General features: G+C 49.5%; 1 protein-coding gene across 2 annotated transcripts; it reads left to right on the forward strand.

The window, feature by feature from the left end:
- Window positions 1–1,517: 1,517 nt before the first annotated feature.
- Window positions 1,518–8,897, forward strand: LOC109443663 (keratin, type II cytoskeletal 2 oral). Of its 2 annotated transcripts, XM_074319114.1 has the most exons (10): window positions 1,518–2,126; window positions 3,200–3,420; window positions 4,772–4,832; window positions 5,498–5,593; window positions 6,177–6,341; window positions 6,451–6,576; window positions 7,226–7,446; window positions 7,954–7,988; window positions 8,410–8,599; window positions 8,690–8,897. In XM_074319114.1, exons 1-10 carry the CDS (start codon window positions 1,518–1,520, stop codon window positions 8,895–8,897), a joined length of 1,932 nt encoding a protein of 643 aa, XP_074175215.1. The 2 variants fall into 2 exon arrangements, with proteins under 2 accessions (XP_074175215.1, XP_074175211.1); XM_074319110.1 differs by having other exon boundaries at window positions 8,410–8,897.
- The last annotated feature ends 9,110 nt before the right edge of the window (window positions 8,898–18,007 follow it).

Here is an 18,007-nt window from a genome sequence, read left to right on the forward strand (position 1 = left end):
AAAATCACTCTCCCCTACTCCTGTCATACTTTGTGAAGTCCCGTATGTAGATAACAACCTGAGAATTTGCTCTTGCCATGTGTGGTGTGGTTGAATGTGGAAGTGGGTTGACATGGGGATGGAGGTCTATTAAACTGTCAGAAGTTAGAGCAGTAAAGCATTTATGTACCCACTCCACCACCATGGGACCCCCACTCCCTGGCCCAGATTGGAACACCCATAGTCTAAACTAGGGCTTCCCAAACTTCCCTGGTCATAAGGATTACCTGGAGGGCTTGTTAAAAATATAGACACTCAAGCCCTTCCTCTGAAGGTTTTCATTCCCTAAGAGTGGGGTGGGACTTGGGTCTAGATATTTATACTTTGAAACACTGGTCATCAGTTAGTTGACACATGTTTGTGTTGTGCTTACCCTATGCAAGAATTGGAGATTCAGAATGAGGAGGACTCAATGCCTTCCTTCAACAAGCTCAGGGACTAGAGGGATACTGACCAATAAACGGGTAAGTACACATTAAGTCAGGGCCATGGTGGGAAAAGTACAGGGTATGGTGGAAAAACAGGGAGGGGCATCTAATTCAGACCAGGTGGTAAAGGGGATAGGAGATCCTAAGGCCACCAGATCTGACACAGCACACACTCTCATCCTAAGATGAATGGGGTCTTTCAGCTGACTCTATTAGCCACCTGGAGGGGCCATTTTGTCCTCTCTTGCTTCAGGATCCAGAAATCATGGACTGTTGGTCTAGGACAGCGGTGGAGGGGCTTAGTTCTCCCTGCCCACATCCTTTCCTTCTTCCTAAGCCTCATACTTGTTTGCTTCATGTATGACCCTCACTTTTCCCACAGGTCTTTTTCTCTCTCATTTTGTTTCCCATGAGCAACATTTCTCAGCTCAAATGGCAGGCTGCCTTAAATGGATGCCTTTGGCTGAGGTGGTGCCAGGGTGCACCCTGCGGGGTCAGTGTTCCTCTCATCCCTCTCCCCCTCCCCCAAGTCCTCCTCTGGGTAGTTCCCTGAAGAGGTAGGCACAGAGGACATGTCACTGGGCCATAGCACTCAGGCACTGCAGGAGGGGACCCAGCCTACCTGGCAGAAGTTGTCTGGTCCTCACCTCTGTGTCATGGAGCTTAGTGGCTCCTAATCCCCTGGTGTCAAAACCCAATCACCCTGCTGGAATTGGTGTTGTTTGACTTTCCTAAGACCCTTGAGGAAATGAAGGGAGGAGGAGAGCTACAGTCTTTTGTTAACTAAGGCAAGTTTGGGTGATTAAGCTGAGAACGCAAAATCATTTTGGTCCAGAGGATTATTTTTGAGGTGTGTTGGGAACTTAGAAATAACTTATTGCCTGGGAGGCAAACCAAACCCAAGTTGACTCTCAGCTAATTGCAGGCGTCTCCTGCTAAGCTGAACTCCTTGGTATATAAAGGCCATCCACCTCTGTTGTCCCATCCTCTGTCTTTATCCCTCTCAGCTCTTGCTTAGTGATTGCTAGCTCACCTCCAAGCTTTCTCACCATGAAGGGACAAGTCTGCAAGACATCAGGTGGCGGGAGCCAGGGCTTCTCTGGACGCTCCGCTCTGGTCTCTGGCAGCAGCAGGATGAGCTGTGTGGCCCGCTCTGGGGGAGCCGGCGGAGGGGCCTGTGGGCTCCGGGGTGGAGCAGGTGGCTTTGGCAGTCGCAGCCTGTACAGCCTAGGGGGCTGCAAGAGCATCTCCACCAGCGTGGCGGGTGGCTATGGGGGAGGGCATAGTAGCTGTGGCAGTGGCTTTGCAGGTAGCTATGGAGGTGGCTTTGGTGGTGGCTTTGGTGGTGGCAGAGGAACGGGATGTGGCTTTGGAGGGACTGGTGGCTTTGGAGGAGTTGGTGGCTTTGGAAAATTTGGTGGCTTTGGAGGGGCTGGTGGCTTTGGAGGGGCTGGTGGCTTTGGGGGGCCTGGTGGCTTTGGCGGGCCTGGTGGCTTTGGCCCTGGAGGTTTCCCTGGGGGAATCCAGGAAGTGACTGTCAACCAGAGCCTCCTGCAGCCCCTCAATGTGGAGATTGACCCTCAGATTGGGCAAGTCAAGGCCCAGGAGAAGGAGCAGATCAAGACCCTCAACAACAAGTTCGCCTCCTTCATCGACAAGGTGAGGGCAAAGCCCAGAGGGGTCGTGGAGGGTGCGGGCCACCCAGGGGGTTAGTATAGAATGATGCCAGTGGGATCTGCCAGGCCTAGAGGTGGGGTCTGGCTTCTTGTCCTGGTTCTGTCTTGGCCCCTATAGGACAGTGAGCATGTTTTTCTTGTTCTTTGGGCCCAGCTATGAAATGGGGTAAGGATTCTGGCTGCTGATTTCCTTCTGGGGATAGGATCAGGGAAAATGAGGTGAGGGTCCAAACATGCTCTTAGCTCTTTTTAAGAATAGAGTATTAGCCATGAAACTATCACAGCTAAGCAAAGCAATTGCTTGATAATCTAAACTAGCTGGTAATCAAACTTGCACTAGTAGAAAACATGTGCCTCTCAGGGATGAATGTTGGCAAGTGGCTTACCTCCCGAATGGTGCTGTGCTCAGCTGCTATTAGATAGAGTGGTCCATGCTAGGACAGGGGAGGGTGAGCTGCGTCTGCGGGATGAACTTGGGATTGAAAGTTAAGCCTAGGTCAGCTGTAAATCGAGTAATTGAAAGGGGAAATGACTAAGGAAAATCTGAAACAACTTTGAAAAAATTGCACCTTGTTGACTGTTTTCATTGCCTGTTTGGAGGTGAACAAGTTTTCAGTGATAAATAACTATTTATACTACCTTCTTTTAGTTGTATTCCAAAGGATCCCAATAGACTAGGGCAGTGCTTGGTTTGACTCTTAGCTTTGACACTTACAGTCGTAGCCACTCTGGGCAACTTAATTAAGCTATTCGAATGTCAGTTTCCTTATCTACAAAATGGGGATAATAACACCCCCTTTATTGGTGGTTGTGAGGATTACATGAGATATATGTGAAAACCGATATAGAGTAAGCACTTAACGTATTCTAGCTCTCCCTTTTCTAAATTCTCATCCTCCCCAAATTCCAAAAAGCAAACAAACAAAACAACAACAAACCTAGAGGTTATTGCAGTTTGAAAAACTGGGCTCATATTCCATATTTCTACCCTTCGGGATGGCTGGCCCCCCTGCCCAGCTCAAGAGGCTGATCCCTTTTCTTCCTCCCTTGATGCAGGTGCGGTTCCTGGAACAGCAGAACAAGGTCCTGGAAACCAAATGGGATCTGCTGCAGCAGCAGACCTCAGGCTCCGGCTCGGGCCCCAACAACCTGGAGCCTTTCTTTGAATCCTACATCAGCTTCCTGCGCAGGCAGCTGGATTTGGCTCTGGGGGAGAGGGGGAGCCTGGAAGGAGAGCTGAAGAACATGCAGGGCCTGGTGGAAGACTTCAAAAAGAAGTAAGGGCCCCAACCGGGGGTCTCTCCTTCTGGGGGACTAGCAGGGAGGCGTGGCCCCAATTTGGGATTTTAACTGTTCCTGACTACACCTTCAATCAATACTCTTGGATAGATTTATTGAGGGAAGCATGACCGAGCAGAATGGGGTGAGACGGTGGGGACTGAGAATCCTAGGGGCTGATTATGACACATTTTTCAGCCCTCCTACGCCAGCCCAGGTGGACGAGACAGCCTCCCAGAGTTTGAAGTCCTTGAGGATGCAGAGTCCTCCACACTTTACTATACATAGGAATCCCCCTGGATGTTTGTCAAAAATGTACATTTCTGTGCTCCAGTCCTACACACTCTGAATCAGTGTGCGTGGGGCAGGTCCTAGGAGTCTGAGCACCTCACAGCTCCCAGGGATTCTGGGCAGATGGTCCAGGCCTCACCTTGTAAAGCAGTCTTTCAGTGTGTCCAGTCCAATTCTATGTCTCTGCAACTTCAGTCAGCCTTCTGTTGCATGTTTGGGGCTGTAGTGGACACCCCTGAGGTCTGTAAGAGGTAAACAGGGCCTCTCAAGGTGGGAAGGGAGCTCCAGGCATTCTCAGGGGTGAGGGCCCACAGGAGTGGGTACACCCACGCTGAGTAGGCCCCATTCCAATTCAACTACACAAACCTGGTGGCCACCCATCTGTGACAGGCTCCAGTGGCAACTCTGGAATCCAGCGGCAACTCATATTCCCATTGCCTGGAAACTTCTTTTCTCCCAGAATTGTTCCAGTCTTTAATCTTCATAAAATTCAAACTTGTGGTGGGAGATTTTAGTCCTTAACAGGCACGAAGCTCATCACCATGATGCATTCAGAAGACCTGAGTTCATTCTTATCCCAATTTCCTGTAAGAAGCAACTCTAATTAATGAAAAGAGAAACAGAAACTCTCTCTGAGCAAATACCTCACATGCGCACCTTTGTGACATCTGTCTGAGCCGGGCAAGCGGTCCAAGGGGTCAGGCTCCCTGAAGTCTACCCTGCCTGTCACTGGGACTTAGAGGGAGGAGGGCGAGGCCGTGGCCTGAGCTCTGAACATCCTCTAGGGAGAACTGGCTATATATTTTGGGGGTGGCAGTGCAAAATGAAAATGCAGGGCCCTTGTTAAAAAAAATCATTAAAAATTTCAAGATGGCATCAGCAGAGCATTAAACTGAGTGTGAGGACTTTCTGAGCCCAGAGCCTTGTGTAACTGCTCAGGCCACACACCCGCAAAGCTGGTCCTGACTCTGAGTGAGGAGATTCTACATGAGTGCTTGAGATCTCCTTCTTCTTCTTCTGAAATGTCACTGTTAAATTTTGTGCCTCTTTCTTTCCCAGGTATGAAGATGAGATCAACAAACGCACTGCGGCAGAGAATGAGTTTGTGGGACTTAAAAAGGTAAGTGAGCAGGGCGGGCAGGTCAAGTCTTCTTTTCTGGGCACTGCCACCATGGAGAGAGAGCAGAGCCAGCTCTGGGGCACAGTGACCCTATCCTGGGTTATGGGGCTCACATGTATCTTTGCATTTTTGGAAATGAGGTGTTTGATGAAGGAAGCTGCTCAAAGACATCTTGCAATGTGACTGATGAGCTAATTAGTAATGTCAACTAATACGGTATAGCATTAATCACGGTTTTCAGCCTACAAATGTGTCTGGATATTGTTAGCAACAACAAGCCACAAATACTTGTAGCTTGTTTAAACCAGTTATCATAAAGATGAAGTAGTTAGAGTACCTTCATTTCTATTCAGGAGGTTGGGTTTTTGGTACAAGATAACCAAAGCCACATATTAGATAAATGTGCTTTTCCTACCCTTACTCCATGCCTGACTAATATGGTTTATTAGTGGTTACGGCATTGGGATTTAATTGGTCAAAGCAATTAAAAGGAAGAAAAACACTTTTTCTTTCTTTGAAAAGGGAAGGTGAGAAGTCACAATTAGGAGGAGGGATGGGTGAGGGCCAGAGAGGAGAAATGAAGACTTAGGAAAGAGGTATTGGTGGCAGGAGCGCAGAGGGTCCTTCTTTTGGGTTTCTGACCGCCCTCTCCCCCGACCCCCCAGGACGTGGACGCGGTCTACATGAACAAGGTGGAGCTGCAGGCCAAGGCGGACGGCCTGACAGATGAACTCAACTTCCTGAGGACCCTCTATGAGATGGTGATTCTTTGGTTTACCAAGCTCCGGAGCTTTCCTGTCTGCATCTCCCCAAATATGCTTCTCAAGTGTAACTTGAGGGGACAGTCAAGTGGCAGAACACTCACAAAAGCAGTGACAGGGCTCAGAACTGAGCTCTGCACCACCCAGGGAATGCTAACTTAACTCCCCCAGCCTGTATAGACCTGGCCCATAGGGCCAGCGTCCCTTTCTGTCCTCTCTGTTCCCCCATTTTGTTCTACACCTTCCCTCTGGCTCTTATACTATAGAATCACAGCTAGCTCCTTCAGAGTCCTCTTCCCTGCTACAGTCCCATGGAAACCCACACAGCATGCTCAGTGGCTGATACTTTCAGCCTGACACCTGGTTACATTTGTGTATTTCTTTTTCCTGTAGCTCTGTTGTCTAGTATCCTTTAGGCTATAGCCAGGCCTGAAATGTAAACTTATTTTTCTAACTGTCCTATTTCTGGCCCCATAGTAGGGGTATTTATGCTGATAGAAGATTCTTGGACTTCTTTATTCCCAACATTCCCTGGGGCCAGGGGATACTGAAGATGACCATCTATGTCTGCTCCCACCCCCAGGAGATGTCCCAGATGCAGAGTCACGTCAGTGACACGTCCGTGGTCCTGTCCATGGACAACAATCGCTGCCTGGACCTGGACAGTATCATCGCCGAGGTCAAGGCCCAGTACGAGGAGATCGCCCAGAGGAGCAAGGCTGAGGCTGAAACCCTGTACCAGACCAAGGTGGGAGCCCTCTCCTCATCCCCACACTCTAGTTTTAGGTCCTGCTGACCTTCCTCAAGAACGCTCCCTCACTTTGCAAAGCTATGTTGATTGGTCTCTCCTCCGTCAGCTTGGGGAACTGCAGACCACCGCTGGCAGGCATGGAGATGACCTGAAGAGCACCAAGAGCGAGATCATGGAGCTCAACAGGATGATCCAGAGGCTACGGGCTGAGATCGAGAACGTCAAGAAGCAGGTGGGTCTGGGCTTAGTGAAGAGATCCTGGAGGTCTTCTGGGCCCTGGAGGGAAAGAGAGGCAACGTGTGTACCTCTGCCATGTGGCTTCTCTGTTTTTTTTTCACGGTATCATATGAGGGACAGCACAGTCCCTGGGACACTCCAATATCCCAGGCATTCCTCCTGGAGGCTGGGCTCCTTGAAGTCTCCCTAAGGAGAGATGGTTGCCCATTCTGGTTTCCTCAGCAAATCTTATCCCTGTAGAGGTGGCCTTAAACAGTCAGCTCTCAGTAGGATCTGCTTTCACTGAACTATTTGTCACGTATTTCACATAACCTTGATGGCTAATTTGTATCATTAGAATGAAATGCTTAAGAAAGGAAGTTTTTAAACAATCTTACAAAAAAGAACCATTTACCAGATCCCTACTACCTTTCCCAGAAAATTAGTGTTCCTTTTCTTGATGAGACACATGAGTTAATTTCAATGGACCAAAAATGAATGAACCACTTGCAAACTAACTTCTGTTTTCTGAGCATGCTCCACTGGATTTCTAAGGAAAGAAAGGGAGGGATGCTGGATGGGGAAGAGACCTCACAGGAAAGACCAGTTGTTTGTTTCCTGGTTACTATGCTAACCGGTCTCCTACCTACCTCCCCCTGCCCCAGAATGCCAACCTTCAGGCAGCCATTGCTGAAGCTGAGCAGCGTGGGGAAATGGCCCTCAAGGATGCCAGTGCCAAGCTTGAAAGCTTGAAGGCCGCCCTGCAGAAGGCCAAGGATGACATGGCCCGCCTGCTGCGTGACTACCAAGAGCTGATGAACGTCAAGCTGGCCCTGGACGTGGAGATCGCCACCTACAGGAAGCTGCTGGAGGGCGAGGAGTGCAGGTGAGGGTCGTGGAGTCAGCATTCTTTGGGTATAATTTTAGAGTGATCTTTGATAATGAAGAAACAGGGCAACATGGTAAGCAGAGGACAACTCAGACAAAGGGTAAAGCATCTCCTGAATGACAGTGCTTAGGATTCAAGCCCCATTATTTTTTGTCAACTGAGATCATCCAATTGTCCAATTTATCATGGACATCAATATTGCATTACATAACCCTGTGGATCCTTGCTATGTGCTATGTGTAAGAAAAAGTGCTTTGGGGTTATGACAAAAGTTATAGCGCTATGCACCGGAACTTTTTGAGATGACAAAAATGTTCTATATCTGTGCAACAGCATGTCCAATGCAATAGCCATTAGCCTCTTGAGCACTGGAAATGTGGCTGGTGGAAATGAGGAACTGAGTTGGACAAATGGGTGAATGTGGCTCCCAAAACCATGAACTCTCAGCTTTTTGGCTAATGACTCATTGCAGAAATAATCCACATCTTCTCTCCTCCGTTTTAGGCTGTCTGGAGAATGTCAGAGTGCTGTGAGCATTTGTAAGTAGCCCTTTAAAAACCTTCTCCCTGCGTTAGAAAAAAGGGAACTAGGGACATTCTTCCTGACTGATCTTCAGGCAGGAAAACCGGACCCATGCAAGGAGGCCAGGCCACCAAATGGCATCTAGAGTCTCAGACCATGGCCACACACTCTGTCCTTTGTGTAAACTGGCAAACTCTCAGGCCAAAGTTAGAACCTTGATGGCCTTGGGGAGTTCCTTAGGTTGGAGAACCAGACATTTCTGTTGATACTGCCAGCTCTTATTCTTGGAAAAGGGCACCAGAGGGCCAGGCTCACTCTTGCTGTTTACCAGCTGAGGCCTAAGAGAAGTTAGGTATCTTTTTTTAAGTCACACAGCCAAGCAGGGTGGAGCTGGGATATAGAGCCAGGCCGTCAGCCTGAATCCAGCCTGTTCCCTAGCGGTGGTCAGCAGTGTCGCCCACACAAGCAGCAGCTCTGGCGGAAGCCATGGAGGCTTTGGAGGGGTCAGTGGCAGCAGCGGTGGTTACAGAGGCAGCAGCACCAGCAGAGGCAGCATTGGTGACCACAGAGGAGTAAGGGGTGGCAGCAGCAGTGGCTATGGTGGCGTTAGCGGCGGCAGTACCGGCGGTTACCAGACCAGCGGCAGTACCGGCGGCTACCAGACGGGCGGCAGTACTGGTGGCTTCCAGAGCGGTGGCAGTACCGGCGGCTACCAGACGGGCGGCAGTACTGGCGGCTACCAGAGCGGTGGCAGTGGCAGCAGGCTCAGCAGTGGAGGCAGCAGCTCTGTGAGCCAGAGTGGAATTGGCTCCAGCTCTGGCAGCATCCAGTCCTCTGGAGGTAGTGGCTACAAGTCTGGCAGTGGAGGCAGCACTGGTATCCGCTTCTCCCAGACCACCAGCATGAGCCAGCACAACTCCAAGTAATCCCCCAGGGCCAAATCTCCGTGCTCACCTGCTTCCCCCTCAGCCTGCAGCAGCACTGTCCACTCTCTGCTTGGCATCCACAGATGCCAGCCGCAACCTCGCTTTTCTTCAAGTTCCCTGGAGAAGGGGCTGAACTTCTTCCTGGCTCCTCTATTCCCCAAGATGTGTCCTAGGCCAGAGAGGTCCAGCTGCTGGTCTGGGATGCTGATGTCCCTAGATGTGCCTTGCGATGGCCCTTGATTGTGGACAGCAACTCCTGAGTCAAAACCAGTGTGGCCTGTTTCCCAGACTGGCCTGTTCCCACTCTGGCTCATCTCCCTCTCGCACTGGGAATCGATGGTCTGAAACTAGCATGTTTCAGCCCCACCTGAGGAGGGCAGTGCAGTGTGTACAGTGCTAGAGGGTGGATGGTTCCCAGGGTGCCCTCCTCACATCTGGACATCGTATTCTGACTTACCTCTATCCCTTTAATTCCCTGAGCTGTGGATCCTTTGGTGATGATTATGTTACATTTTCTTTTCTCAATAAATTGCACTGTATTTCATATTCTGGTATTTGGCTTTCATTCAAGGAATCACAGAATAAACCAAAGCCCAAGAGTGGAAGGAAATCAAATGTGTATGCTGGTCTTCCAGAAGTACAGTAGGGGATATAAAGGATACTGAATAGTCTTGGCCTCTCCTTTTTGTGGTTGGGTGTCTTGTGATAGATCTGTCCAAGAGTATTTATGTTGTTTAAGTGAGGAACCCCCAACTCACAAAGAGGTCTTCCCATCCATCTTCCTGCCTCTGAGCAGGCCTCCGTGATCCAGTCTTGGAAGGAGAGGGTTTTACAGTTCATCAAGGCAATAGATTCCACCAGGACTTTGGCTCCTTTGTTCCATTCCCATGCCAGCCAGATACAGAGCAAATTCTCTTTCTGTGAACATAGCTTCTGGGGTCTGAAGAGGTCAATACATCACACCCTCTTTTCCCTGACCAGGTTCCGAGCCAATTAAAAAATAAGACAAAGGAATGAGCAAATGGAGAGCCAATATTGGCTTTATTACCAACAAAGCAGATATTGGAGAATGTGACTTATACTTTGGAGGCATGGGTTTCCTTTACAGGACCTCAAGACCAGGTCAGATTTCCTACCAGAACACAGGGCCATCATGGCCTTCCCTATGGGGTCAGACCCCGTAGACTCACATTGTCCAACTCTGGTATTTTGAGTTCTCCTTGGCCCCCTGGTCTTTTTGTGAATCAGAAATAAGTATATACTCTGTGCAGACACAGCTCCACAGGCACATGACTTTGTTTAAAGTAAAAGGTGACTGTGCTTTATCTAGATGGAAACAGCCCATGCTACAGCACACAGCTTGGTGACCAGACTGTGGGCTGGATTTTAACTCTTTAAGACTCTTGGCCTGGAACCTCGCGTAGGATGCAACCTGCACAGCTGTACATGGTGGCCCTGGTGGTTTTGTGTCTGAGCCCTGAGATCTGCGGAGGAGAGGAGCTATCCCCAATCCCTTGTTGATTCTCTGCCCCCAGCCTCTGCAGCTGGCCTGCCTCTGCACCCCTCCATGCAGGGTTGGCGCTGCCTTTCTAACAAGACGGTAATGACACCCCCGCTACTCTTAATTTGCTCTTCAATGGCCCAGGGTCTCACATAAAGTTATGGCTTTAGATTCATTTCAGCCTGCAAGGGATGGGTGTGTGCTTTCATCCATAAGGAGTGCTCTGTCCATACTCTCAACAAGTCAGATCTATCCATGGTTTGACCATCATATCCAGAAGAAATTTGCCAAGGGATGAGGACTGGGAACCTATTTATGCGGATTGTAGCCCTTTAAGGTATGTGGAGACTCACAACAATACGGGCAAGTTAGTACTTAAAATAATGGTTTTTATGTAGTCACAATTCTAATACCATGTTTCAACTTCAGCAGAGAGATCTAGGGGGATGAGGGCTGAAGGGTATCTGTTGGGTTTGACTTTTAGGAAGTCAGCAGGAATGTACTCTCAGGCGTGTGGTGCCCATGATGCTGGGGGTTACATGTAGAGCAAGATTTCATAGGTTTAGGAGCTGATCAGTGATGGGGAAGTGGGCAAGATGAATTGGGGTTACCATTTGAGACATTTAGTTGAGAAGGAGAAGAGACAGACAGGATGATAGCAAGAAGGTGTCTCGGGGTCAAGAGGGGCCGTTAAGGATGGAAAAGAGGAGCATAGAGGAGTCATTGAGGACATGGGAGGGAGGAGGGTCACTGATGGAGTAAAGACCTAGAGGAGACGGATGCTGAGGCTGTCTTGTAGCCTTGTTCAACAGACAAGAAAATAAGGTGGGTGTGGAGGCAGCTAAGAGTAAAAGCATGGAAGACACGCTGAGGGAAGATCACTTATGACAACTTCAGTTTTCTCAGTAAAGTAGGAAACCAGGCCATCTTCTGAGGGCAGGAAATGGGGACTGAAGCGAGCTGGAGGAGAGTAGTGGAAATTTGTAATAGAGGTCCAGGGAAGTGAATAAGCTACCAGGACAAGCAAGGAATTGAACACTCAGCTGAGGGCAGAGATCAGGACTCCATTTTGCCTCAGATTACAGGCTTATGTGATTCTCCCCAGCAGGGCTCAGCCTCTGAAATAGGAGGGGGAAGGAAGGTTGTAGTCTTTACATAGAGATGGGACTTTGTTGGGCTGATGATGGAAGAATGGGGAGATAAGGGAAACAAGATGCTGGTGTGAAGGTTGCTTGGACAGTCACTAGCCTGTTCCATGAGGGAGACAACATTACTTTTGTTTATCCTCCCCCCCGGCACCTGGTCGATGACGGGCACATAACAGATGCTCAAAAAGTATTTGTTGGGTGATTGAATGAGTAATGCTTAGGTTTGGATGAACAGGGAAAGAGGTGAGAAGAGGGCTAACAGATAGGGAGAAAATGAGTGAATGAAAACAGTGGGAATATTTATAAGATTGAAGAGCAGGTGTGGTGGGAGGTAGGTGGAAGAGATCTGGAAGGATGAGATGTTATGGCTAGAGAGTGGGGATTTGGGGTTTAAACTTTCAAGAGGGAATTACAAATAGAATTACCGTATGACCCAGCAATCCCTCTCCTGGGTCTCTACTCAAAAAATCTGAAAACATTTATACATGAAGACACATGTGCTCCATTGTTCATTGCAGCTTTATTTATGGTGGCCAAGACATGGAAACAACCAAAATGTCCTTCGATAGGACTGGATAAAGAAGTTGTGGTGTATATACACAATGGACTATACTATTGGGTGATAAGAAAAGATGAAAGAGGACCATTTGTGACAACATGGATGGATCTTGAGATTATAATGCTAAGCGAAATAAGTCAGACAGAAAAAGTAGAGAACCATATGATTTCACTGATATGTCGTATATAAACCAAAAACAACAAAAGAACAAGACAAACAAATGAGAAACAAAAACTCATAGACACAGACAATAGTTTAATGGTTACCAGAGGGTAAGGGGTGGTGGTAGATGAGGGTAAGGGGGATCAAATATATGGTGATGGAAGGAGAACTGACTCTGGGTGGTGAACACACAATGGGATTTATAGATGATGTAATACAGAATTGTACACCTGAAATCTATGTAACTTTACTAACAATTGTCACCCCGATAAACTTTAATTAAAAAAAAAAATAAAACTTTCAAGAGGGAACAGCTCTTTGTGAAAATCCAGAGCATGGCCCTTGGAGTGGGTGGCTGAGCTAGAGTGGAGGAGAAGGTGACTGGAATTGAGAAGATCAAGAAATTCCAGGGCTGGGATGCTAGGTGTGTCCTCTCAGGGGCAGAACTCTTCAAAGATGATGGTGAAAGAAGGTAGGGGAAGCCTCAATGGTATCTCAGAATCCCAAGGGTGGAAGAAACCTCAGAGGTGCTTTGGTCCAACTTCCCACCAAATGATACAAGATTGGCTTGGATGGAGTGGTAAGGTCTTACTATTAATTAAAGTGGTGCACTGGGGAGGGAAGAGGGATAAGGGAAAGAGGTGGAAGGGCATTAGAGGTCAAGAGAGGAACTCATTCTTCTAGAAGAGGTAGTCCAGTCATTTTCTGGGTAGGAGGTGACATGATGAAAATGGTATTTGCATAAGATCATGCTGGCAGTGATGTAGGGGTGGGTGGGAGCAAGGACAGACTAGAGGCTCTGGGGGGTCTTTGGGGAGAAGTGAACCACATCCAACTTCATGACCCATTGCAGTTTTCCAGCTCGCCATGACCAGCATATTTCTTCCCACTCAACTCCCAAGGTTAGGCTGGTACACGCCCCTGCATCTGTGTATATAACATGCTCCCCTCTGTTGCCTTCAGTAGCTTCTAATGATTAAACTTCAAATGAAGCTGTAATGTTTGCTGCACAGATGGGTTCTGTGCATCCCAATGTAAGATGCTCTCTGTCTTCTCCATCAAATTGGCCCACGATGCCCCCTCTGGGAAGACTTCCTTGACTAACTTCCCTCCACAGTTCTCGTTTTCACCTCTTCTTGTAACTGTAGTAGACACCTGGCTGTTTCTGGCTCTACCTGTGCTCGTCTCATGTTCTGAGTGAGAGTTTCAGGATGACTCCTAGGTGTACAGAACCCATCTCCTTCTACTGTGCTCCTTGTTTTCTATGTACATACACATATAAAATACATATACATATACATACACACTGCTCAATAATACTGGAATGGAACTGCTTTTGTTTAACTTCAGCTCTCATTCTGTCTCATGTGTCTTGCAACGAGTACCTTTCCTGAACATCTTTGAGAGCGGACTTGCCATTCTGTGAGCTAGTTCTGTGGAGCTGTTTATAGACACAAGGCATGGCTTTAGGTCCACACAGGTGCTGAGGTACGAACTAATGTGTCTGTTCCAAGCCTGATATAAGCACCTCCTGGAGGTGGGATACACTCTGTCAACTCCAGTACACCCAGCGCTTCCTTTTTCCCCCCTTTCCTTCCTTCCTTTGTTCTTTCCTCCCTTCCTTCCTCCTTCCCTTCCTTCCTCCTTCCCTTCCTTCCTATCATCCATAGAAGGCACTCAAGTCACCAAGTTGTTTACCCCCCTCTGCCCCCACAGGGTCAAATGGCAGTGGACCCCCCATGACACCCAATGCTACTTCCTTCCCTTCCAGAGGCGATTTCACAGCAGTGCCCGGCGCTCCTAAGCCTCTGTCCAGAAGGCCTCCGGCTTTCCTCTTACGGTCGTGCGTCCTTGTCCTTGGACAGTGTTCACCAGAAACCACCAGATTCTCCTCATCTCTCCGTGTAGCCAAGACGGCTGCTGCTATTCCTCCAAGTGTGGAGTTCTTAATAGAATCACCTCTCTTTTGTCTATTTTGAGGACAGCCAGCAGCCTCTCTCCTAGGCCCCCAGGGGGTCAGGCTGTGAAGACAAGTATCTAAGGTGGGATGTGAGGGGGCTTTTAGGGACTAAGAAAGTGTAAGCATTTGAGGAGAAGTTCAAGGCTTTCCAATCGGTCAGGTCTCTTCTCCCACCTGTGGACTATGGGCTGCATTTCCTGTACACTTAAGATAGACTCGATGCACAAGTGACATCTTTAGCAGAGAAGGAAGCCAGTGACACAAATGGCAACTGAGTTAGCCAGTCTCTTTCAAGACCCCATCCTGAGCTCACAGGATCAAGGCTCTGTCCTGAACTGGAAGTCAGAGGCGATTGGGACGGGAGGAGTGTCCGTAGGGAGAAGACTTTCCTTATCTGGGTGACAATGGAGCTGGGACACAAAGGTACCCACATAGAGGGGCAGTGCTAGAAGCAGGAGAAACCGCACAGTCCTTCGTCCTGCAGAACCCGGGAGCCCACTGTTGGCCAGGTGCTGTGCTGGGCAGTAGGGAACACTGGTGGGCCAGGAAGATATGGCCCTGCCTTCATGGCACATATTGTTGAGGGGGCAGGGCTGTAGCGCTCATGTGGGGGAGAGGCAGGAACAGCATGCAGGCTGCAGAACCCACAGGGGCCTGAAAAGGGGAGACTTCCTGAAAAGGGGACTGAGGAGGCATGTTTGAAAGGGGAAGAGACTGGGCGTGGGAGTAAGACAGGAGATGTGGAGGCCACTGGGGCAGCGAGTCAAGCAGAAGCAATAGAAACACCCAGGGAGCCACAGGGAGAGAGAGGGGACATTTGGAACTCTCTGAGTCACTGTAACGATGAGCAAAGCCAAAGCACAGGTGAATATCCTCTGCATCTAGTCCACTCACTCAGGCTTCTGGGTCAGTCTAGTACTTTCTGGACTAATACCCCTCTGCGACTGGGATAGCAGAAGTGCTGGTTGTGTTGCAGACCCAGGAAAGGGCATCTGAGGTTCTCTAGGGAGTTCCATGGATACACACTATGCAACAATTAGGAAGAATCCAGCTTTCCACTCTATCTTCCCAAATTCTTCCCAGATTACTATGTGAGTCTTGTTTGTTCTGGGAGGCAGAGGGCAGAGGGTACCAGTGGCTGCTCAGGGTTTTGGGGGAATGAAAGAGCCACAGAATGACTTATTTGAGCCAGCTGCCTCCTGAGAAGCTGGTGCCTGGGGCCCTGGTGCTGGGCCATGCCTGGCAGGAACCAAGCTCATTCATCAAAGGAGGGCCCCAGTTTGGTCCTGCACAAAATCTACACAAGGTTAATCACAGGAAAGGCCTAAAATGCAGACCCTGGGATCACAGTGCAAGAAATTGATGTAGGGATTAGTTTTAGCCAGAGAATGAAACCCATTCAATTAATGAACCAATTCACTGAGACCTACAAAAGGGGCCTCTCCTCTCCCTATGTCAGAGGTATTGGAGGCTTCTGAACCAGGACGTCCTCCTGCCTCCAGAGAAGATGACGATGAGCCACCAGTCACGCAGGCTGTCTCAGGCCACCAAGGGCTCCAGTGGCCACTCTGCTGTTGTGGGGTCTGGCCAGAGCCACATCAGCCCACCAGGTCCCACTCGGCCTCATGCACTGGGGGAGGCAGTGGCCTGTGCTATGATAGGGGGTGCCTTTGTCAGCCTGAGCCTGTACAACTTTGGAGAGCAAGAAGTCCTCACTCAGTGTGGCTGCAGGGGCTGTCCTGGCTGGGGGTGCCTTTGGAGGGAGCCTGTGTGGGGCTGGAGCAAGGGGCATGAGAGATGGCTTTGGAGGAGGCTCCTTCAGCATCGGAAGGAGACCCATAAGCTTTTGAGGAGCACCTGGTGGAGCTGGGGGCTTTAGGGGTACAGGGGGCACCCTTGGTATCCATGAGGTGACCATAAACCAGAGCCTTCTGTAACCCCTGAATATGGGGATCGACCCCCAGATTGGGAAGGTGAAGATGCAAGAGAATGAGCAGCTCAAGACCCTTAACAAGTTTGCCTTCTTCATCGACAAGGTGAGTGCCTGTGGCGGAGTAGGGGCCTGGGAGCAGGAGGGGTCGGTTTGAGTGGCCATGTCCTCTCTTGTGGCCATGACCTCTCTTCCGTGGTTGACCACAGGTGTGGTTCCTGGAGCAGCAGAACAAGGTGCTGGAGTCCAAGTGGTGCCTCCTGCAGGAGCAGTCGACCACCTCCAGGGCCAGTGCCAACGACCTGCAGCCCCTCTTGGAGTCCTACATCGGCCGCCTCCAGGCCCACCTGGCCAGGCTGCTGAGGGGGCAGGGCTGGCTGAGGAGCGGGGCATGATGCAGGTGCTGGGGGAGGAGTACAGGAGAAGGTGATAAGCAGCCCTCTGTGTGCTGAGGCTCAGGTGTCGTGTGTGTGAAGACCGTTGGGCTTCTGTGGTCACAGGTGTGGGACAGTATGAAGAAGGACAAAGCTTCATGTGGCTAACTGGTAGAGCTGCAGTGTAGACTGTGTTTATGAGCCCCTGGTTCCATCAGGAACTGCTCCAAAGCTTCTGGGTGAAACCACACTGCCGGGGTTTAAGCTTAACTATGTCACTGTCTAGCTGCATAGTCATAGTTCATTTACTTAATCATTCTGTGCCCCAGTTTCCTCGTTTGTAAAGTGGTGATGATAATAATTGTACCAACTCAGAGGTTTGTTGTAAGAGTTAATGAATTTAACATATACAGAGCCTTTCGAAAGTGCCTGACAAATAGTGACATATTATTATTATTGTTATTAATTAAAGGCCCAGTAATCAGATTAATAATATTCATTTTATTATTATTACAATGAGATGAACTAAAATGTACATAATAATAAAGTGTATCGGGGGCCTAGTCTGCCTGGCACTGTATTAGGTGTCGGGGCTGCTGTGACCAAAAAGCTCATGGTTCCTGTTCTGAAAGGGCCCTCTCTCTGGGGATCAGATTTGCATTCGCAAGTGGCAGCAGCAGCAGCGTAGCTCAGAGCTCAGCTGTGGCTGTGGCTCAGGGACTAGACGGGTGAAGGGTCCAAGAGACAGATGCTCTGTGTTGCTCTCTGGAAGTTCCCAGCCCCGTGGGTGGGAAGGGCCCCTAACAGCAGTGATGACTGAGGAACACAGACAGACCCTGGAGTGGTGGGAGGACCCTCGAGCCTCAGTGGGGGAATGGAGACAGATGGGAGGAAACAGGATTGAGCACGAGGAACAGGGGTAGGGAATGAAAAAGCCTGCATACATCTAGGTCTATCGGGTTTGGAGAAGTACAGCTCTTACTCCGTCTCCATTATCAACATCCTGAGCATTCATGTTAGTGCCCACAAGGGCTAGGAGGACTCAGGGCTCAGTGGGTCCCTATGACCAAGTCAGATTTCTGCTCCGCTCCCCCAACCCCATGGAATCCTCAGTCTATACCAGGTGAGGCTGCTGAGGGAACTTCTCCCAGCACGTCTGTCTAGCATAGCTATCCCGGAATAAGGCTGCTCCCTTCCTGCAGGTGAAGAGAGAAACAAGTGCATAGCAGCTGAGAATGACTTGTAGTTCTCAAGAAGGTGAGAAAAGATGGGCTGGGTGAGGAAGGGAAAGGGGTGGAACCGGGGCCAAAGGCAGGTTGGCCCTGAGGGCAGGAGAAGTTCCCATTGTGCTGGTGGGATTTCCCAGGACTTTCTCAGAGCTGGAAACTGATCTCTCAAATGTCAGAGAGGCAGGGACAATGGGGTAGGGGGTTATAGGGAGAGAGGGAACCTCTCAGGCTGGGGAAAGGGCTGCAC

Source organism: Rhinolophus sinicus, linkage group LG02 (genome assembly GCF_036562045.2).
Source record: "Rhinolophus sinicus isolate RSC01 linkage group LG02, ASM3656204v1, whole genome shotgun sequence".
In the NCBI taxonomy this organism is placed as follows: Eukaryota; Metazoa; Chordata; class Mammalia; order Chiroptera; family Rhinolophidae; genus Rhinolophus; species Rhinolophus sinicus.

What these genes read in the sequence shown, in the direction of transcription:
- LOC109443663 (XM_074319110.1), top strand. Translation starts at nt 1,518, where the DNA reads ATGAAGGGACAAGTCTGCAAGACATCAGGTGGCGGGAGCCAGGGCTTC. An exon ending in AAACCCTGTACCAGACCAAG is followed by an intron (nt 6,342 to 6,450) that starts GTGGGAGCCCTC and finishes CTCCTCCGTCAG; the next exon opens with CTTGGGGAACTGCAGACCAC. An exon ending in TCGAGAACGTCAAGAAGCAG is followed by an intron (nt 6,577 to 7,225) that starts GTGGGTCTGGGC and finishes CCCCTGCCCCAG; the next exon opens with AATGCCAACCTTCAGGCAGC.